Here is a 17,355-nt window from a genome sequence, read left to right as displayed (position 1 = left end):
TCTGTATGGATTGTCCGAACGTGGCTAGTTGAGTATGAGTACGTACATCCACGATCATCACGAGTGGTATTGTTGCCTCGGTGTTGAACCCCGGAAGCCAAAATACCAACTTCAACGGAGCAGGGTAAACATTGGTGACCGCTTCAAGTTGCAACATCGCTACAATGTCTTACCGGTGCCAGGAGTGAAAACAGATTAAGCTCTGCGGCAGATCCTTGTTGGCACGTTTGTGTTACAGCATGGAACACCGCCCGCGTATGCCGTTCTGTAAGAGCATGATCTTCACTGGGATGTTGATACAGTTGCGTCAGCTGACCGCCGATTTTAGGATGGAAAAAAAACAATCACTTAATAGGCTTCATATGTACCAACAGCTTGAGTAGACAGCAAAATTTTGAGGGCGGTACGAAAGAAGACGGAAGAAAATTCGCTGCAAATATCAACAGCTGCCTGACCCTCAGGTAGTTTACCCCTGACCTTTCTACCCTGGACACGTCACATGCGGATGGGTCCGTATCACAGACTGGTTGCAGGGATCTGCAGTACGGTAATTTACGCATCTGCAGCCCAACAGCAGCCGAAGATTGATTGACGGAGCCTCTCCGCACCCGCGCGCCTGGATTCGGCGCTTCGCTTTCAGCCGCGACAGGGTGTCCCCCACGACGCTAATGGTTTCCAGAATGACACACTACCGTCAGGTGACCCGATCTGCGAAATTACACCTGTTGCCCAAAGAATTGGGCGCCGGTCTCTACGGTTTCAAACGGCCCAGTGTGCCCAACAAGGCGCGAATTTCTGGGAGGATTGGCCAGGGGAAGGAGAAAAACGGAAGGAGTGCTGTCGTTGGATGAAACGTAGAACGGTTGGGGGCCAGCTTGGATCGAACCGTTATGGGAATTCTGAGGAGAACGCGGCTGAACGGCCAGCGCCGGTCAGCGGCAGCGGCAGCATCCAGTAAATAATCGGTAAGGAGCTCACCGAATTATTTCTCGGAAGCAACAAGAGATTGTATCCTTGAGATCCATATGCACTGGTTGAAGAATAACAAAGCGCGATCTTTGTGGGAAAATAAAAAATCTGGGGATTGGCCCTCTTTTTCCCCTGGAATGCCGGACCGCGGGTCCACGGGAAATGGCCCCGGACCCGTAGCTGGACCACTTGGCGGGTTCATCAAAGGACGACAGGGTCAGCGGCCGTGATGAGCTCGTTCAAAGGGCCCACCTCCCTTATTATTGCTGGGACCGTTTGAGATGTGATATATATATATAGCCTCAAGCAACAACGCCTCGTCATTACTGTTGTTTTGGCTGTTGTGTTTCTGCTCCGTTGCCTTCTGTGTGATAATCTCAGCTTGGTGACCTGGATTCAGACCTCGCACGTCGGTCTCGCAGCCTAGCAATCGCCGGCACACCATCCAACCTCGTCATCGTGTGTCCCCGGCCTGCATCTGCTCCACTCCTCCGTTTGCTTGTGCTTTTTACGTACTGAACTGCCGTCGACTCCCAACCGTGACGCTGCTCGCATTGACATTGTACGCCCTCGTTCCTGAACTTCATCCCAGCCTTCAGCCAACCCGCACGACCATCGATCAGCTGGGTTAAGTGAAGTGGATACCAGGCAACAGACAGAGCAGAGACTCGTGGGGGTCCACTGGTAGACGCGGCGCTGCCCAAGCTAAGTGTGCAGCCAGACGCAGCGCCGGGTGTTCCTGGGGGACGGCACCTGACTCCTTGAAGATCGCGGGGAAGATCCCAGCAAGTCCAGTTCGGCAACATAAATTTGGGGTTCGAGCTTGTTCTGCCCACCAGACGTGACCAGACCTCCGTGGCTTTGGGACCTGGACTTGCCTGCCATTCTGTCAGTCCTTTGACTCCTCTCTCGTCCTCTCTGAAGTTCAGTCGTAAAAGAGCAAGAGTGAACCAGCAGTACCCTTGCTTTCATCCGAACCCGCTCCTGCCAGAGCGATCACCGTCCGGGATCATACTGAATAAAACTCAAAACTCGAACTCCGCTGCGACCGAATTTGGTCTCCTTTTTTTTTTTCCACGATGGCCTTCTTTGAAGCACTCTTCTCATTCTTTTCCCCGCCGGCCTCGCGCGCCTCGTCGCCGCAGCCTCAGCAACAACGAAACTCTACCTCATTTTTCTCTGTCTTTTCTCCCACTCACTACCAACAACGGCAAGCCCAACAATCCGACCTTCCTCTTCCTCCCACATCAGCGCACGAGGTATCAGCAACCATGAGCACCTCTCAGGTCGAACTCAATGCTTCGGCCGTCTCCCTTACTGAGGCGCGCGATGCCCAGCCGACGGGTCTGGCCCCTCATCGGAGCGACTCCGTTTCCTCATCTGCGACTAGCATCACCACAGTTTCCAACAACCAGGCGCAGCAACCTTCCACTGTTCAAAACACCACCAACAACAATACCATTACTGCTACTAATACCCTTCCTGTCACTAACTACCGGCCTGATCCCCCTCGTCGTTCTGCTACCGACATTGCCGGCCCCCGCGATCCGCTGTCGCGCCAATTCCCCGTTCCCGCTCAAGAGCCGAGCCTCGATGAGCTTCTTGCTCGTTCGCCTCCTAAGTATTCGCTGGGTCGGTGGGTCAAGAACGCGCGCACTGCGAAGCCTCGCGACGATAGCACAGCGGAAGAAGCAGCCGCGCGCCGCGCCCGCGAACTCGAGGCCGCCAAGGCCGAACTGCGTCGGGCAAAGGAGGAGATGGAGCGCCTGCGGGCCTGAACTCTTCGATTAACCCTACTATTTGGGACTGTCCTTTCCGGTCAAGTCCTCTCTTTTCTCCTTCCGATGATTCCCCTGTTTGATCTTTTTCAGTATTGGGTGGTTATTAGACGGGATTGCTTCCTATCTCCTCTGTGGTCAAGGGAGATAAAAACATTCCCTGTTCTGCATTGCTTTACGTCTTTTTCAGCAGAGCAAGTAGCATCTTTTAGAGGGCGAGGCGTCTTGGGGTTCGGAGGTTCGAGTCCTTTTTTTCTTTTCCTTCGGAGGTTTTCTGCATCGGGATAAAAAGCATCTCTGGTTGCGAAACAGCCATCTCTTTCGGAGAGAGAGGCGGAAAAGGGGAGAAATTGAAGAACATGTGGGCACCACAGAACCGGGTCGCTTGGAAGTTCTTTCGTCGGTCGCGAAGATAAGAGTTCGAAAATGTCTCGGGGACATGGTCGCTTTTGTCTTCGGTGGTCGCGAAGTCGCGACGTAAAGCTATGGGAGGAAAAAAAAAATAAGTGTTTCATGGACATGATGGCCCTTTTCAGTCACGAAGAAGGGCTAGGTAGTGTCACATAATGAACATGTTTACATCACCTGTATTCTCGTCCTGTCGGTTGACATGTGATATGTCTGAAGTGAAGGCAAAAGTTGTGTCCCGGTCTCTACCTTTGTGCTGACGCCCAACCCAAGCTACTGTGATTATTTTTTCGGCTCACGACAGCCGCAACGAAAGGGTATATCCATACGCAACAGCTGACAAAAATGTGCCCAGGTTCAACAGCGAGGATATCCCATGAAGCATAGAAAACTGCTTATTGAGAGCCTGCATCGCCGGTGAGTGCGGTCCCGGATCATACGACTTCTTGCCGTCTTTCTTTTCTATCAAGCTATCAGCATGTATTGCCCAGCTCTACTTTCCTTGTAACGAATAAAATGATACCTACCTTGCTCCTTCCTCTCCCTCATGACCCTTGTTGTCGCTGGTCCGACAACGACCAAGTTAGCCAGCGCAGTCAAGAAAGCACCTGAAAGCGGTGTGGCCACGCTCCATCGGTTGGTCGGGTCCAGCACGCCTGTCACTCCGCTCAGGGTAGGGAAAGATGCGGGCGCCGGATAGGTCAGCACCATGATAAGCGGCAGGGTCGTCTGCATGGCAAAGTAGACCGGGAAAACTTTAGCCATGAGAGCGGAAAACTGCGGACGGGGAAGGACCCGGAAAGCGATGATGCCTCCTATAAAGCTCTGGGGAATATGTGAGTGGATGGTTAAGACATAAAGTCATACAAGTAATCAGACCGGAGGAGCTTACATGGAAGAAGGTTGTGCCCAAAAGGATGCCATAGCTGGTTTTCCTGAGTAAGATATCTGCTGCGGGGTTCAGGTGCGGAGAGTTCTCGCTCACCTCAGGATATGGTATGGAGCAGGGGACAAGAAGCCCATGGTGTTCGCTATGTGTCAGTGCTAACGAAAGCAAGTCTATTGGTAGTTTATTGAGACAGATGAGTTGAGACGCGGAGCTTAGCACATAGTAGAGGTGGAAGCGTTCATCCCCTCCGCAGTGATAAGAAATCTGGTAAGGGATAGAGTTTGGTTGGAGTTAAAGAGATGCCGCTCCTGGATGCAACGTCATGGCCTCAAGAAGGGTACCGGTACGTACCTCTCTTGGCAGCCTCGGCAGTCTTGGCGCTCTGGGGAAGTGTGGATCTTGACACGCGACCATGTGCCGACGCGAGGCAGCAGCACTCAAAGTCATCGACGCGATGTTGGTTCATTGGCGGCTTTGACCTTCGCCGGCTGATGCTGCCTGAAATCGGCCTGATCCTTGTGAGATGCCATTCATGACAGCCCTTAGCAATAATAAATTCAAACAGCGCCTGTACAGCGCGTCCTCGCCCCCTTAGCATTTTGACTCCGTTACTGCCACCACCGTCAATTGAACTGTAAAAGCCCCGGGAACAGCATCAATTATTAACGACGCTCTTTTGGTGAGACCATGGCAGACAAGGAGGCAACCGTCTATGTCATCGACCTGGGCGAGTCGATGAGTGACTGCCACAATGGCCGCGAGGAGTCCGACCTCGATTTCGCAATGCGTTATGTATGGGATAAAATCTCGACCACTGTTTCAGCCAACCGCAAGACCTGGACGGTTGGGGTGGTCGGCTTTAATACTGATGACACCGACAATCCCCAGGACCGCGAGGGTCTGGAAGGGTATGAAAATATCTCCGTACTTCAGGAGATAGGCTCGATGACAATGAGCTCGTTGCGACGGTTACGCTCCTTAATCAAGCCGTCGCACTCCTCTTCTGGGGATGCTATCTCAGCCGTGGTCGTTGCCCTGGACATGATCGAAAAGTTCACAAAAAAGCTGAAGTACAAGCGAAAGATTATTCTCGTCACAAATGGGCACACACCCATAGACGACGATTCTACCGAAGATGTCGCCCTGCGCCTCAATCAATCCAGCATCGAACTAGTGGTTGTGTAAGCACGGAGTGGTCGACGCCAATGTTGTGTATTCCAACTAACACTGGTCAGCGGTGTGGACTTTGATGACCCTGAGTACGGGTTCAAGGAAGAGAATAAGAGCGCATTAAAGGCAAGTCGGCACTGGCGTTTCCATGTATCAAAAAATACACCACTGACCCAAAACAGAAATTCAATGAAAAGATTCTGCGAGATCTGGTTGATAGGTGCACAGAGGGAGTGTTTGGTACAATGGCAGAAGCTGTTGAGGAGCTGGCCATTCCACGCATTAAGCCCATACGGCCCTACAGGTCGTATGAAGGCTTACTCACCCTTGGGGACCCTGATCAATATGAGAGTGCCATCAGCTTCCATGTCGAGCGCTGGACGAAAACCAAGGTTGCCATAGTTCCCTCCGCAAGCACGGTAACAGTCACGCATGGTCCTGGGGGATCTTCGCAAACACAAACACTCGACGGCGAAGATGTCGAGATGGCAGGCACAGAACTCTCCAACATCAAGAATACGCGCACCTATTTCGTCAAGGATCCCAATGCCCCTGGTGGCAAACGTGATGTTCCCGCCGACGAAGTCGAAAGGGGGTACCTATACGGTGAAACGGCGGTACCTTTTAGCGAATCTGACTACACAGTCATCAAGTTTGATGCCAAAAAGTCATTCACCATTCTTGGTTTTATTCCGTTTAGCAGTGTAGGTCACGTCTTTTTGGCAGCCGGGTCTTGGACGAGCACTAATAACCGCGCATAGTACCAACCTTTCCTCAGCATGGGCGAAGCTGGCTGCGTTGTAGCACAGAGAAACAATCCAGAAGCCGAGATAGCTCTGTCCTCGTTCATTCACACCCTCTACGAGCTCGAGTCTTATGCCGTGGCACGATTCGTGCAGAAAGACGGAGCCCAGCCACAGATTCTGCTGCTGAAGCCTAATCCAGGAATCGAGGACGAGTTCGAATGCCTATACGACGTCCCGCTACCGTTTGCCGAGGACGTGCGTAATTTCCCATTTCCACCGCTAGACAAGGTTTTGACTGTCACCGGCAACGTCCTCAACGAACATCGGCTTCTGCCCTCGAATGACCTTAGGAAGGCAATGAGTGATTTCGTTGATGCTATGGATCTGTCTAAATTTGATGTTGATGAGGAGGGGTATGAGCTTGATCCCGTGATCTAGAGTAGCCAAGTGCTGACTGTATGGCAGAAACCCGGCGGAATATGCCACTCTGGACGATATGTATAATCCAACCATCCACCGTATCTACCAGGCTCTTCGTGCCCGTGCAGTCGATCCAGATGCGCCCATTGGGCCACCTCCCGAGATCTTGCTTCGCTACTCTAACCCCCCTGGAAAACTTCTGGAGCAGGCAAAGCCGCAGATCGAGGCTCTGATTGAAGCCGCCGAGGTCAAGAAAGGCACGTGCTTTTCCTTCTGATTGTTAGTTTATGGTTGTGGCCCAACTAACCTAATACAGTCCCTCCTAAAGCCCAAGGCCGCCGTGGCAAGAAGGAAACTGTCAAGCCGCTGTCAGGTTTGGATGTGGACGCTCTCCTAAGCGATACTGGACGGTCCAAACGGGTACCCACTATTTCAGCAGAGAACGCGATTCCCGAATTCAAGCAGGCGCTTGCGACAGCAGCAGATGATGCGACTATTCAGAGTGCCGCTCACCAGATGGGCGAAATAATACGCAAATTGATCGCAGACAGTTTTGCCAACCTGACATACGCACGTGCTGCTGAGTGTCTAAGAGTGATGCGCGAGGAGCTGGTAGCCCTTGAAGAGCCAAGATTATACAACAAGTTTATTCGAGGGTTGAAGAAAAGCATACTCAGCGGAGAATTGAACGGAGATAGGAGGGAAATGTGGGCTGAGCACATTGCCCAGGCGGGGTTAGGGCTGATTACGAACGACGAGTCGGAGGTATCGGATGTAACTCTTCAACAAGCTAGTGAGGTAAGTGTTTTCCTATCAAGCAAGGTTCAAAATTACTGCTAACTGAATGCTAGTTTCTGAGGCCCTCCAACAAATAACTGGCACCTGCGTGGAGGAACTGTCAAGCTTAATTGTAATGGCATCTCGGATGGAGGGAGGTGTTCAAGTTAACCTGATATGGTCCCGGTGTGTATCAGTACCAACCTGTATTCGGCTGTAATTTACAAGTGGGGGATGGGTATGGCATAGACCTCTTGCTCAATCGCCAACGTAAAAACATCTCTCTGGTGCCTTGTACGAGATGATATTTCTCTATGATACAGATATGGTCTCCATTTTATTTGGTATCGTAGAAACCTGGACTGAGTATTATCGTCACAGATTAGATCCCACCACTACCGTGGCTACAGTTGCTGGTGTAAAGTGGGAGTAGAGGTTGCAATCTGCCTGTAAGATTCTGTCCTTGGCGGGTCCGAACTTTCGGGCCCAAGAAATGCTACAACAAAAACCTTGTGATGTCTGGCCAAAGATCAGGGCCGTCAGGATATATGCCTACCCACCTTAGGTGGGTAGAAACCGATGGAAACTGTTTGATTTAAGACACGGCTTCTAAGTGTACCTATGTATGTCTTTCATTCCTGTTTTGATCTGTCAAAGGCCCAGACAGCTAGCGTGTGTAAATACTTTTCACTGATGAAACTGGGCTTTCGTTAAAGTTTTACCCCATGGTATCTCCTTTTCCTCAATCTGCCTTTTGGTAGCACTTCAACTGAAACAGTAGATAAGTATTAAACAGGTCGCCCAAGCCAATCACCTCACATCATTCACATCCAATACTCCCACATTACACCAGCTGACTGCCTGTTTTTTGAGAGAGTAAATTCTTGGCAGGTCTCTAGTTCAAGGCCTTTGCACTTAAAGGTGCAAAGCGAACTAGGCCACAAGTCAATTGGGCACTGCTGCCTTAGAGGATTGCTTGACCCAGCAACACAGGGACGAACTGCAGTCTGATTCACGTCTACAACATCCCATACCCCTGCACATGCTAGTCTGCTGCTCACAGATCCTGGGAGCAGAAGACAGCAATCCAAGGACAATAGTGAGCTTGCTTTCCGCTGCGAAAGACCCTGAAATGCTCTTCTTCAGTTTGGAATGAGTTCTCCGTCCTACTACGAGGTTTTCTTCCGCTGAGCCAGAACCGTTTCCCCACTCCATTCAGCTTTAAACACAGATCAAGATCAAGCCTGCGCACTGCTACAATTGTGCTGTGACCTTGAAAGCATTCCTGCCAAGATCTCTTTCTCAACACCCCTTACAAGTTGCATCCCGTGGAGTTTCCTCTACTGATTCAAATGGAGGATCAGATCTTGCAGTGTCTGAAGAACTTGTCAGGCAACAGTAATATCTGGGATGGTCTAGACACATCCGGATGGAATACAGCAAACAATGACGGCTGGGGAGTTGCTGACGACGATATGAACTCTCACCTATCAGAAGGACCCCCATCAGAATCCAGGGATGAGGACATGATCACTCCTGGTACGAATGCAGAGTGGGATTCTGATGACTCGGCTGGCTTGTTGTTTAATGTGAACAAGCTCACCAAGGTGGAAAGAGTCCAGGCAGAAGCCCGTGGCTATAAGCTGAGCAAGGCTCGGGCTTTTGCATCCGATGAGCCTGTTGTGCCAAAGAAAGACCCCAGGGAGCTAGAGAAGGTTGACTGGAAGGAGACTGGCTTGACTATGGGTGATTTGTCTCCAGAGACTGAAGAGTTCGTCCCTTGGCCATTGGTCCAAGGGTATGTCGAGAGGTTTGTTGGGAAGCGCAATTCTAGCAGAGTGAGTGTACTCCTATGAGACATAGGACAAAAGCTGATAACTGTCTACAGGCTGCACCATACTTCACGCTCGAGGCTCTGCACGAGAACAGAGTCTGGGACCTGTATGTTACTCTGTAGCATGGTGTAAGATTGAGGCTGATCTGAGATACTAGTTACTACCTTCACTCTCCTCCTCCTAAGATCCGGCCAATGCTCTTTGTGCCGACATACCAGTTTGAGCATCTCTTGGAGGTCATCAACGCAGAGCTGGAAGTGAGCTTCACTATCCCTCCTGGGAAGAACCAGTGGGCTTTCCGCCTTCGTTTTGGCTTTGGGGGCACACCACGTCCTCGTTTCCTAGGCCGCTCAACCAGCGCAGATTCATTCAGAGACTTGCGAAACCAAATTCCTCCATTTAACTTTGACGATGACTTGAACAAGGCTACCAAAGAGGGACAACAATACCAGCACGACATTTTTTACACCATCAACTCACTCATTCACATGAAGAAAGGAAGCAAGTCAGACAAGAACCGTCTGAAGTGGACCTATGCGCATCGTTCTTGGGGCAGATCCATCAAGCGAGTCCAACGCTATCTTGGACTGCGCTGTAAGGTCTCTGGTGATGACGCTCCGCTTTCAGAGATGCCACCATCTCTGAGTTTGGAGAAAGTCATCCCTTACGAGCCCGAGGGCTTGCCTGTCTTTATCGCCATCGACCTCGAGGCATGGGAACGAAATAACAACCTCATCACCGAGGTTGGAATCGCCGTATTGGACACCCAACGTATCCGAACAGTTCCTCCCGGTCGGAATGGGAAAAATTGGTTCGATCTCATCAGTGCCCGTCACATTCGTGTCAAGGAGAATGCCTGGGCGAGAAATGAGCGCTTCGTTCTTGGCTGCCCTGACCGTTTCAACTTCGGGTGAGTAAATCGCACGTGAAAGCTGGATTAAAGGATCTGAAACTGACGAGTGTAACCACCGATGTAGTTTGAGTGAGTTGATCAAGAGGAATGATATCCCTCTCCTGCTCCGCAGCATGATCGATGAGAACTTGTCAAAAAAGGATAAGGACATGGTTTCTGAAGGGGATGACACTCCGAAGCCTCGCTCCGTCGTCCTCGTTTTCCACGAGGCGAGCTCTGATCTCAAGTTGCTCTTAAAGATTGGGTATAACGCCTATACTGCGGAAAACGTCATTGACGTCGTTGACACCCGCGAGATGTACCAGTGCTTGACGCGGAGCAACGACTCGTCAAGCCTGGCGTCGATCTTGACCGACTGCAACATCGATTACTGCTGGCTACACAATGCCGGAAACGACGCAGTCTACACGCTCCAGGCCATGATCGCACTTTCTGTCAAGGCACGAACTGCTAGCCTTGAGCGTGTGGGCAAGCCGAAGGCAACTCATGTTCCCTTTGCTGAGTTCCAGGAAAAGGAGGGATGGACAAGTGGAGGGGAAGATTCCGATGGCGGAGACCCTGTCAAACCGATGCCGCCTCTCAGCACGAGCCCGGTGTGATGGTAAGCAAGAAACATGCGCCTCTACAACAGACATCGTGAGGTTTTAGAAGTCTGTCAGGTACTATGGACGATAGACGCCAACTCAGGGTGATTGTTTGGCAGCACCGGTAGTGTTGGTTGCGAGCTGCGTCGCTCTGTGTGACTGGATATCGCTTCATCAGACGCTTTGATTTGCCTGTCAGACTGATCGTCCATGGCTCAAAACACCTCCACATCAAGCACGTAACGACTCAAAACGTTGCTATTCTCGTCGTGTAATATAAGTAGCTTAGCAGAAAGTTTTACCGGTAGACCATCAATCACTAGCGATGAATAACCATATGGTATTAAACAATGAAGTCACTGAATTCCTTTGATGTCTGGGAAATTGAGATCTAAAGGTCAACATAGTAATACATTTGTGTTATATCAGCCCCGAGACACGTTTTGTTGTATACATATACTAGTGGCATGACCAAGCCAACCGCCTCCCTTTTTGTTTTGTAAGACGAAAACCAGCCAAACTTGTTCCCTTTCCTAACGCCAATGCTATGATGTATGTTGTACAGATCTGCCGATGTAGTTATCGACAATGTAATTTAGGTCAAATATCGTATGAGAAGAAGTGGAGAGTGGAACATGACTCTAGGCGCAAATTGAGGGGGCGTTCGGGTGAGACACGGGCGTCTCCTCTACTTCCCCATTATATCCCATTACATTGCCGCTGATGACCCACGATCATGGGCTAGTTAGTGACTTTACCCATGTTCATGTCTCCTGCCTCATAGAAACCTGGCTCATCGAGCCCACACACTCCGAGATACTGGTCTCTAGTCCACCCTGTCGAAGAATGCTGTTGCAATCCTGAGAATTCGGCGCAGAGGTGATTCATAACGTCCCCAAGAGCCGAAAATCAAGACGAGGGTCCGTCAATGAAGGATAGTAATGAAGAATTCCTGGAAATACCGTGCTCATTGGGACACTGTCTTGTCGAGAAGCTCCTTTGCCTCGTTTATCTTGCTCGCCAGGTACGGGCTGCCACCACGATCCGGGTGATTGAGAAGCATCAATGTGCGGTGCGCCTTGCGAACCTTCTCCTTAGTTAGGCCAGATTCGCTGTAGTGTACCCTTGGTTAGCATCATGTACTGAAGGCAACAGGATGGGGGTGGGTGAGGGGATATGTACCTCAGAGACAGAATCAACGCCGCTTCCCGCTTGTTCATGCGCGGTTCGAACCCGCCTTTGTAGAAGGCTTGCCCGAGGGCACCAACGCCGCCGCGTGAGCGACGCCAGGCAATGAGACCAGCACGGCCCTGAAAAAAAAAAAAAACATTAGCCCTGTCCAATCTAGCCGTGACTGCGATAGTTGTGTTGTTGGTTGAAAGGGAACACGCACGAGGAAGGCAGCAACAGCGACGCCAGCACCGATAGCGATAGTTGAGGCCATATTTGTTGATGTGTTTTTGCTGGGGAAATCGGGTCTTGAGCTTCGCAGGTGCGCAAGTGACTGCGTGGCGGAGGGTGAACGGCGGTGGTAGCTGTGAGCGGTTACAGCTTAGGATGGAACTTTTCTGCCGGATTCGCAACGACCGAGATTTGCCTCCAAGGCAAGCGGGAGATGTAATATTACCGTAATTACATGTGCTTCATCGGTGATGGGGGATTTCGTCTCCACCAGCTGAGCCCGATGCCCAAAAATCCAGCATCCTCTACCTCTTTCCCATGAGCCCAAGAGACAAAAACTCCTATATCTTGCTGATGACGAGTCGGAAATGTCCGCTGGCTTCAAACATCTCTAGGCTAAACGGTGTTTCACAGCATCAAGTCACTCTTACGGCCTGAGCGCATTCAATTACAGTTCCAGCACTCCTATCTCGCACATTATTTCCACTCATTAACTGGGACTCAAAAGAAGCAGCGATGGCGAAGAAATATTAGTGATTCTTGTCGTGAGCAAAAGTTGAAACGAAGTCCTCCACTAGAAGTCCCCCTCGTCAGTTGAGACTTCTCACAACCTCATTACTTTGACTATTGGGATAGATAAAAAAACCTGGCTTCTTTATCACGCGTACTTACCTCCTTGGCTTCGCTGCTACCTCCTCTTAGTCTTCCTCATACCCCTGCCCCTGACCAACAGGATGATATGCTCTCGCCGGTTCCGCCAGCCCGACATCGACTTCCTTTAGCACCTGCAGCTCGACTTCTTTCTCCTTTCGCTCCTCTTCCTCGCGCTGTCGCTGCCTCTCTTTCTCTGCATCTGTTCCGTCTCTCCAGTTCCCAGCTCCCCCCCGCCCACTTAGTCCTCCAGCCCGTTGCCGCGCTGCGATGCTTGCTGCTACAGCGGCACGCGTCTCCTCAATTCTGGATGGGGACGGTGGTCTCTGCGCTTCCAGGTCTGGGCTGGGATCGGCGGAGGTTGGAGAGGTCGGGGTTGGAAAGGTGAAGTTACCGGCACCGCCACGGCCGGCGCGAGTGTAGGTCGGAGCGGTGGTTGTCGTGTTAGTGAGGATCTGAGTTAGGGGGCTGTTCTGTGTTTCAAGGTCCTTTGGAGACGACGCAAAGTCAGTGCTGAATAGGTAAGGAGAGCGGACTGAGCAATAGTCTGCCAAGCTATACAGGTAAGTGGCTATGAGAGGCAAGTGCCACACACACCTCCTTGGCTGCCTTCTCAACTTCTTGCTTGCTGTAAAAGTTGCCCGCTCCGCCACGGCCAACGCGCCGAAAGACGTCGGTTGACATGGTGGACTGATAGATGTGGATTTGAGAGACTGTGGTTGTGATGACGTTGATGGAGTAAGAGATGACTCTTCCTGGTTGTATGCTGGTCTCGGATAGTATATGAGATGTTTGTTCACCTCCCCAGGCCTAGAAATTGGTACAGATATGATCGAAGTTGAGATGAATGCTAGTCTGATGATATTCATTGATGCCCCCGGTCCTTATCAGCAATAGCATGCAAGCTTATCAGCTCCGTTCAGTTTGACCTCGGTGATGTCGTAATTCCTCCACTCTTTGCCAAGAGATTCAACTCCTCCCACATTCCCCATTTCTCTTGCCAACCTGTGGTCGACGAAACAGTTCCACGCAAGCCCCCAACAAGACTCACTAGTGTATAATGAGTACCTGATATATTGAACTTAGTGTAAAGTTGCTTAAGTAAAACTCTGAAGACTGGAGATCCTCTCGACCAACCCTTTTGAAGTCTGGACACGGACTCTACTATAACTTCACCTACACAGCACATTTGATTGCGTGACTAGTAAGGTCAGTTGTCAGCAATCCCTTTGTTCTATATAGCCTAGGCACGTGGCATGCCGGAGTTATTGACGCCAATCACGCGGACGAGCCTACTCATTTCTTCATGGGTGACAACATGTGTGACACTTCACCAGCCACATCATGCAAGTTTCTGAAATAAGTTTTCTGATGTCCACCATTTCCTTACACATTACATCCAACCAGACAGTTTCGTGTGCATGTTGCCTCGCAGCGAAGTTAAAAAAAAAATTAGCATCCTCCCCTTCAGAGCACCAGATAATGGTTTCAATAAGCTTGCAGTCCTTTAACCACTCATATATGGAACCTCAACACTAATAATGTTTGGTAATGTTTGGAGCCTCGGCCCAGGTTTCTTAGAATTCCTCAATGGCTTTGGCATGTTGCAAGTCCTCACGTACCAGCTCAGCCTTTTAATAGATAATTCAACATCAACTCACAAGACACACATTACGCTAGTTACAAGTTCCTCTGAAAATAGAGAGGCCAAATAATGACTTATCCTTTGCCTGTTTGTACACTAGTTAGTTAGTTCCGGCCACGTACGTGGCACAACTCTCTTCTGGAAGACATGATGTCCGTACACGCCAGTAATTTATTCTCCGTAATTACCCTGTTAGACCCCACGACACAGGCCCGGGTCAATCACCGATCTGATGGGAAAAGGAAAGTACACCCTGCCACCCGCGCCAGCACCACCAAAGCATTTGCTGCGATAGCGCCGTGATCGATTCACGAGATAGGTGAACATCCAGCATCCATTACCTGATCAATGGCCCGGTCTATCTTTCAAAGCCCAACACATTTGCATGGCTTGCCCTGGCAATTAACCGTCCTTTCTTGTTTCCCCCCCTTGACCGCGATCCTCTGCCTTGTTCTCAGTCATTATGTGGGTCCTCGGTCAATGTCATCTGTCTATATGTGTTCTTGTCTGTCCTGTTCAGGACTTGGTATCCTTCTCAGAAAACTTGGCTGATCATGAGTTTTCACAGTTGCCTCCATGCAATGCTCTAAAACAACCTGTAATGGATTTCTGGTGAAGAGGTCTTTTGCTCGTGGCACATACCTCGCTTTTGACAGTACGATGAAGAGACATAGAGCCTTGTCGAGGGCCATTTGGGAATACACTTTGCTGAACAGATCTACACTGTTGTAGGTATGCTTTGGGAGCTTAATGTGAGCCTTGGCTATATCTCCAGGATCACGTGTGCGTAGCTCATCGGTAACAAGATCACCTTCCAGGGCGCGGCAAAGCCCGGCCGCTAACCACGAGTTCCCAGTAGAGAGATTAACATAGGCTAAATGAGGGTGTTATGGAATCGTAGTAAGCACATGGTGGAGTGTTGTCGAAAGCCCTCGATATTGCTGGTCTGCAAGATTCGCTCCCTGGGTTCTCTCTCTCGACGGCAAAGGCCATATCCTTGTACTCTCCTAAAAGTCTTGGAAATCTTGATGTAGCATGCACAAAGGGTCCTTACCCATTGGATGGTCTGGTGATCTCGAAGCTCCCTTCTCATTGGGCTGTACCGGACGGCACCTCTCGAGCGGGGCTTTTTCGAAGGTCCGGCCTGCCCAAGAACAGAGATCGGGCGAGGGGTTTCATACTTTGGCATCATTGATTGGTGGGTACTTCAGGTAAGAACCTTCGGACCTTCCTATCCACAGTATTAGAGTGGACTGTGTCAGGTGGGTGCAAGTCGCGGGGCAAGACACTCTGGTCTTCATTGGCTCTCTGCTGTCTCGAACAGCGAGTAGGTTAGCCGACCTTTTTTTTCTCCCTTTTGCTCTTTGACCACCTTCAAAACCAGATTGCGGATCTGTATCCTCTTTGGTTTCCTCAATTGAGACTCTTGCATTCAAACATAGGCTCGCTATCATTCAGAGAGCCGCCTTCGAATACTTGGCGACTCCACGCAAGTCTCCATGGTTTGTTCTGGATCACGAAGTGAAGGTGGAGACAACTTCTAAAGCAGAGAGGGGTGTATAGCCTCGGAAACCAGGTTACCAGTGTGCACAGTGCGTAAACACTAGCTGGACAAGTTTTCCACTGAGTGTGGAGCACGGAGCTTAGGCCTCAGTTCTGAGCCTGTTGAACACCAGTAAAAAACCAAAAGATACCATAACTCCGTACACTGCAGATGTTGCACAGCAAGATAATTGGAAACCATGAGGGTTAACATGTCGTGTTTCCCACAAGTTTATATGTGGAACGATTCATTTGGACAACGTTTTTGTGTGTATGAGTTTTCATGATGATGTACACATATCGCCAAGTTGTCTGCAATGGGCAAAAAAATTTTGAGGTGTGAAAGTGGAGTTGGGCTTGAAGTTAAGGTTCGACTTTACCCAAAGACAGTCAATCCTTTCAAAACCAACAAAAACTATCCGAAAGATAGCAGGGGCAACTGCACTGGTTTTACGGTAGGCATGTCGAATCTGTAAATTTCTAAGGGGTTTGGATTATGGACTCACTCCAAGATTCTACTTAGCGGATGTTGCCGCTAAAGAAGTGCATAAACTGACTTAAATCCGGGGTTCAAAGGTCAAACCGACCCAACAACACTCATTACAATGTCGATTCTCTAGATATCGACATGTCAAAGAAGGAATGCTCTACCGCGCTAAGTAATTCGTACGAACAACAAGTAGCTACCTCTACTCTGTGCCTCCAATGACTCCTCGTTCAGGGAGACACAACGTATCACAATAGCGGGGTAGGTAGGGACGGCGATGACGGCGGCGTTTGCCCGTCTTAACGATTCAACGCAAGTACGGACTAGTTGGAGAGGAGGCCACGAACTCTCGACACAAGGAAATGATAAGAATACTTACTTTTCAGCATTATGTCCTGTTGGAACCGGAGTAGCCTGAGATTTTGAATACGTAACCTTTCCGGCTTTTGCTCCGGAAGCTTCCATCCATCGATTGAGTCGGCTTAAACATGTGGAGACGATGCCTTTGATTATGCTTCGAGCTTTTCAACAAGCAGAATAGAGCCAAGGTCCCTATGTATGGCGAAAAACAGTTTGCCATCTTGATGAGGGCTAGCAATACAGCTGGCTATGCAGGTACACTACTCCTCGCTAGACAGTTCGACCCCTGGGACCCCCTTAGTGCCGGTCTACTCGCCAGCTCAGCACTTCAGCCTGACTCAGCTTCAGGCAGCCTCGCATCGAACATAAATTTGCAGGGCCAAGACAGCGCTTACAATGTACGGATTGTGGTGTACCTGTTCGACTACCGTTCAGATGGCCTGCGTTGGCACGGCGAATGTGTACTTGACAGCTTCTATATGGACTCAACTCACACAGCTGGCTTCGTGTAATGCTTCTTGTCTATCCACAGGGAATCCTCTTGATAGGCTTAAATCTACCGACCTACCTTACGGTATGTACTCCCAAACAACATCTTGAGTGCTCTCCCGCGATGGGCGTTTGCAAAATCATTCAGCTGCTGCCTGTCTTTTTACGTACTCATATTTCGCAGGTGTTTTGAGAAGCCTGGTATGTTTGTAGAGCCTTGTGTCCCCAGAAGAGCAAAAGATGGGTACCGTGCAGACAACTGTCCACAGCCGACCACTGGACTGGAAGAGG

General features: G+C 50.2%; 6 protein-coding genes across 6 annotated transcripts; 3 read left to right on the top strand and 3 right to left on the bottom strand.

The window, feature by feature from the left end:
* Nucleotides 1–2,240: 2,240 nt before the first annotated feature.
* CTHT_0025330 (uncharacterized protein) lies at nucleotides 2,241–2,747 on the top strand (the record flags this gene model as incomplete). The annotated part of the gene is made up of 1 exon (XM_006692930.1): nucleotides 2,241–2,747. The coding sequence occupies one exon, from the start codon at nucleotides 2,241–2,243 to the stop codon at nucleotides 2,745–2,747; it is 507 nt and encodes a 168-aa protein (XP_006692993.1).
* A 703-nt stretch (nucleotides 2,748–3,450) lies between these two features.
* On the bottom strand, nucleotides 3,451–4,510 carry CTHT_0025320 (uncharacterized protein; the record flags this gene model as incomplete). The annotated part of the gene is made up of 5 exons (XM_006692929.1): nucleotides 3,451–3,617; nucleotides 3,683–3,980; nucleotides 4,048–4,081; nucleotides 4,141–4,186; nucleotides 4,396–4,510. The coding sequence occupies 5 exons, from the start codon at nucleotides 4,508–4,510 to the stop codon at nucleotides 3,451–3,453; spliced, it is 660 nt and encodes a 219-aa protein (XP_006692992.1).
* Nucleotides 4,511–4,731: 221 nt separating this feature from the next.
* CTHT_0025310 (uncharacterized protein) lies at nucleotides 4,732–7,255 on the top strand (the record flags this gene model as incomplete). Its single annotated transcript, XM_006692928.1, has 7 exons — nucleotides 4,732–5,225; nucleotides 5,280–5,303; nucleotides 5,435–5,918; nucleotides 5,976–6,373; nucleotides 6,426–6,478; nucleotides 6,697–7,178; nucleotides 7,232–7,255. 7 exons carry the CDS (start codon nucleotides 4,732–4,734, stop codon nucleotides 7,253–7,255), a joined length of 1,959 nt encoding a protein of 652 aa, XP_006692991.1.
* A 1,377-nt stretch (nucleotides 7,256–8,632) lies between these two features.
* Nucleotides 8,633–10,504, top strand: CTHT_0025300 (uncharacterized protein; the record flags this gene model as incomplete). The annotated part of the gene is made up of 4 exons (XM_006692927.1): nucleotides 8,633–8,995; nucleotides 9,046–9,098; nucleotides 9,150–9,902; nucleotides 9,970–10,504. The coding sequence occupies 4 exons, from the start codon at nucleotides 8,633–8,635 to the stop codon at nucleotides 10,502–10,504; spliced, it is 1,704 nt and encodes a 567-aa protein (XP_006692990.1).
* A 952-nt stretch (nucleotides 10,505–11,456) lies between these two features.
* CTHT_0025290 (uncharacterized protein) lies at nucleotides 11,457–11,933 on the bottom strand (the record flags this gene model as incomplete). The annotated part of the gene is made up of 3 exons (XM_006692926.1): nucleotides 11,457–11,601; nucleotides 11,672–11,799; nucleotides 11,883–11,933. 3 exons carry the CDS (start codon nucleotides 11,931–11,933, stop codon nucleotides 11,457–11,459), a joined length of 324 nt encoding a protein of 107 aa, XP_006692989.1.
* A 655-nt stretch (nucleotides 11,934–12,588) lies between these two features.
* Nucleotides 12,589–13,225, bottom strand: CTHT_0025280 (uncharacterized protein; the record flags this gene model as incomplete). The annotated part of the gene is made up of 2 exons (XM_006692925.1): nucleotides 12,589–12,996; nucleotides 13,139–13,225. The coding sequence occupies 2 exons, from the start codon at nucleotides 13,223–13,225 to the stop codon at nucleotides 12,589–12,591; spliced, it is 495 nt and encodes a 164-aa protein (XP_006692988.1).
* Between the last annotated feature and the right edge of the window lie 4,130 nt (nucleotides 13,226–17,355).

This window comes from Thermochaetoides thermophila, assembly GCF_000221225.1.
Source record: "Thermochaetoides thermophila DSM 1495 unplaced genomic scaffold scf7180000011816, whole genome shotgun sequence".
Lineage (NCBI taxonomy): Eukaryota > Fungi > Ascomycota > Sordariomycetes > Sordariales > Chaetomiaceae > Thermochaetoides > Thermochaetoides thermophila.
This window is presented reverse-complemented; position numbering and strand designations above follow the sequence as displayed.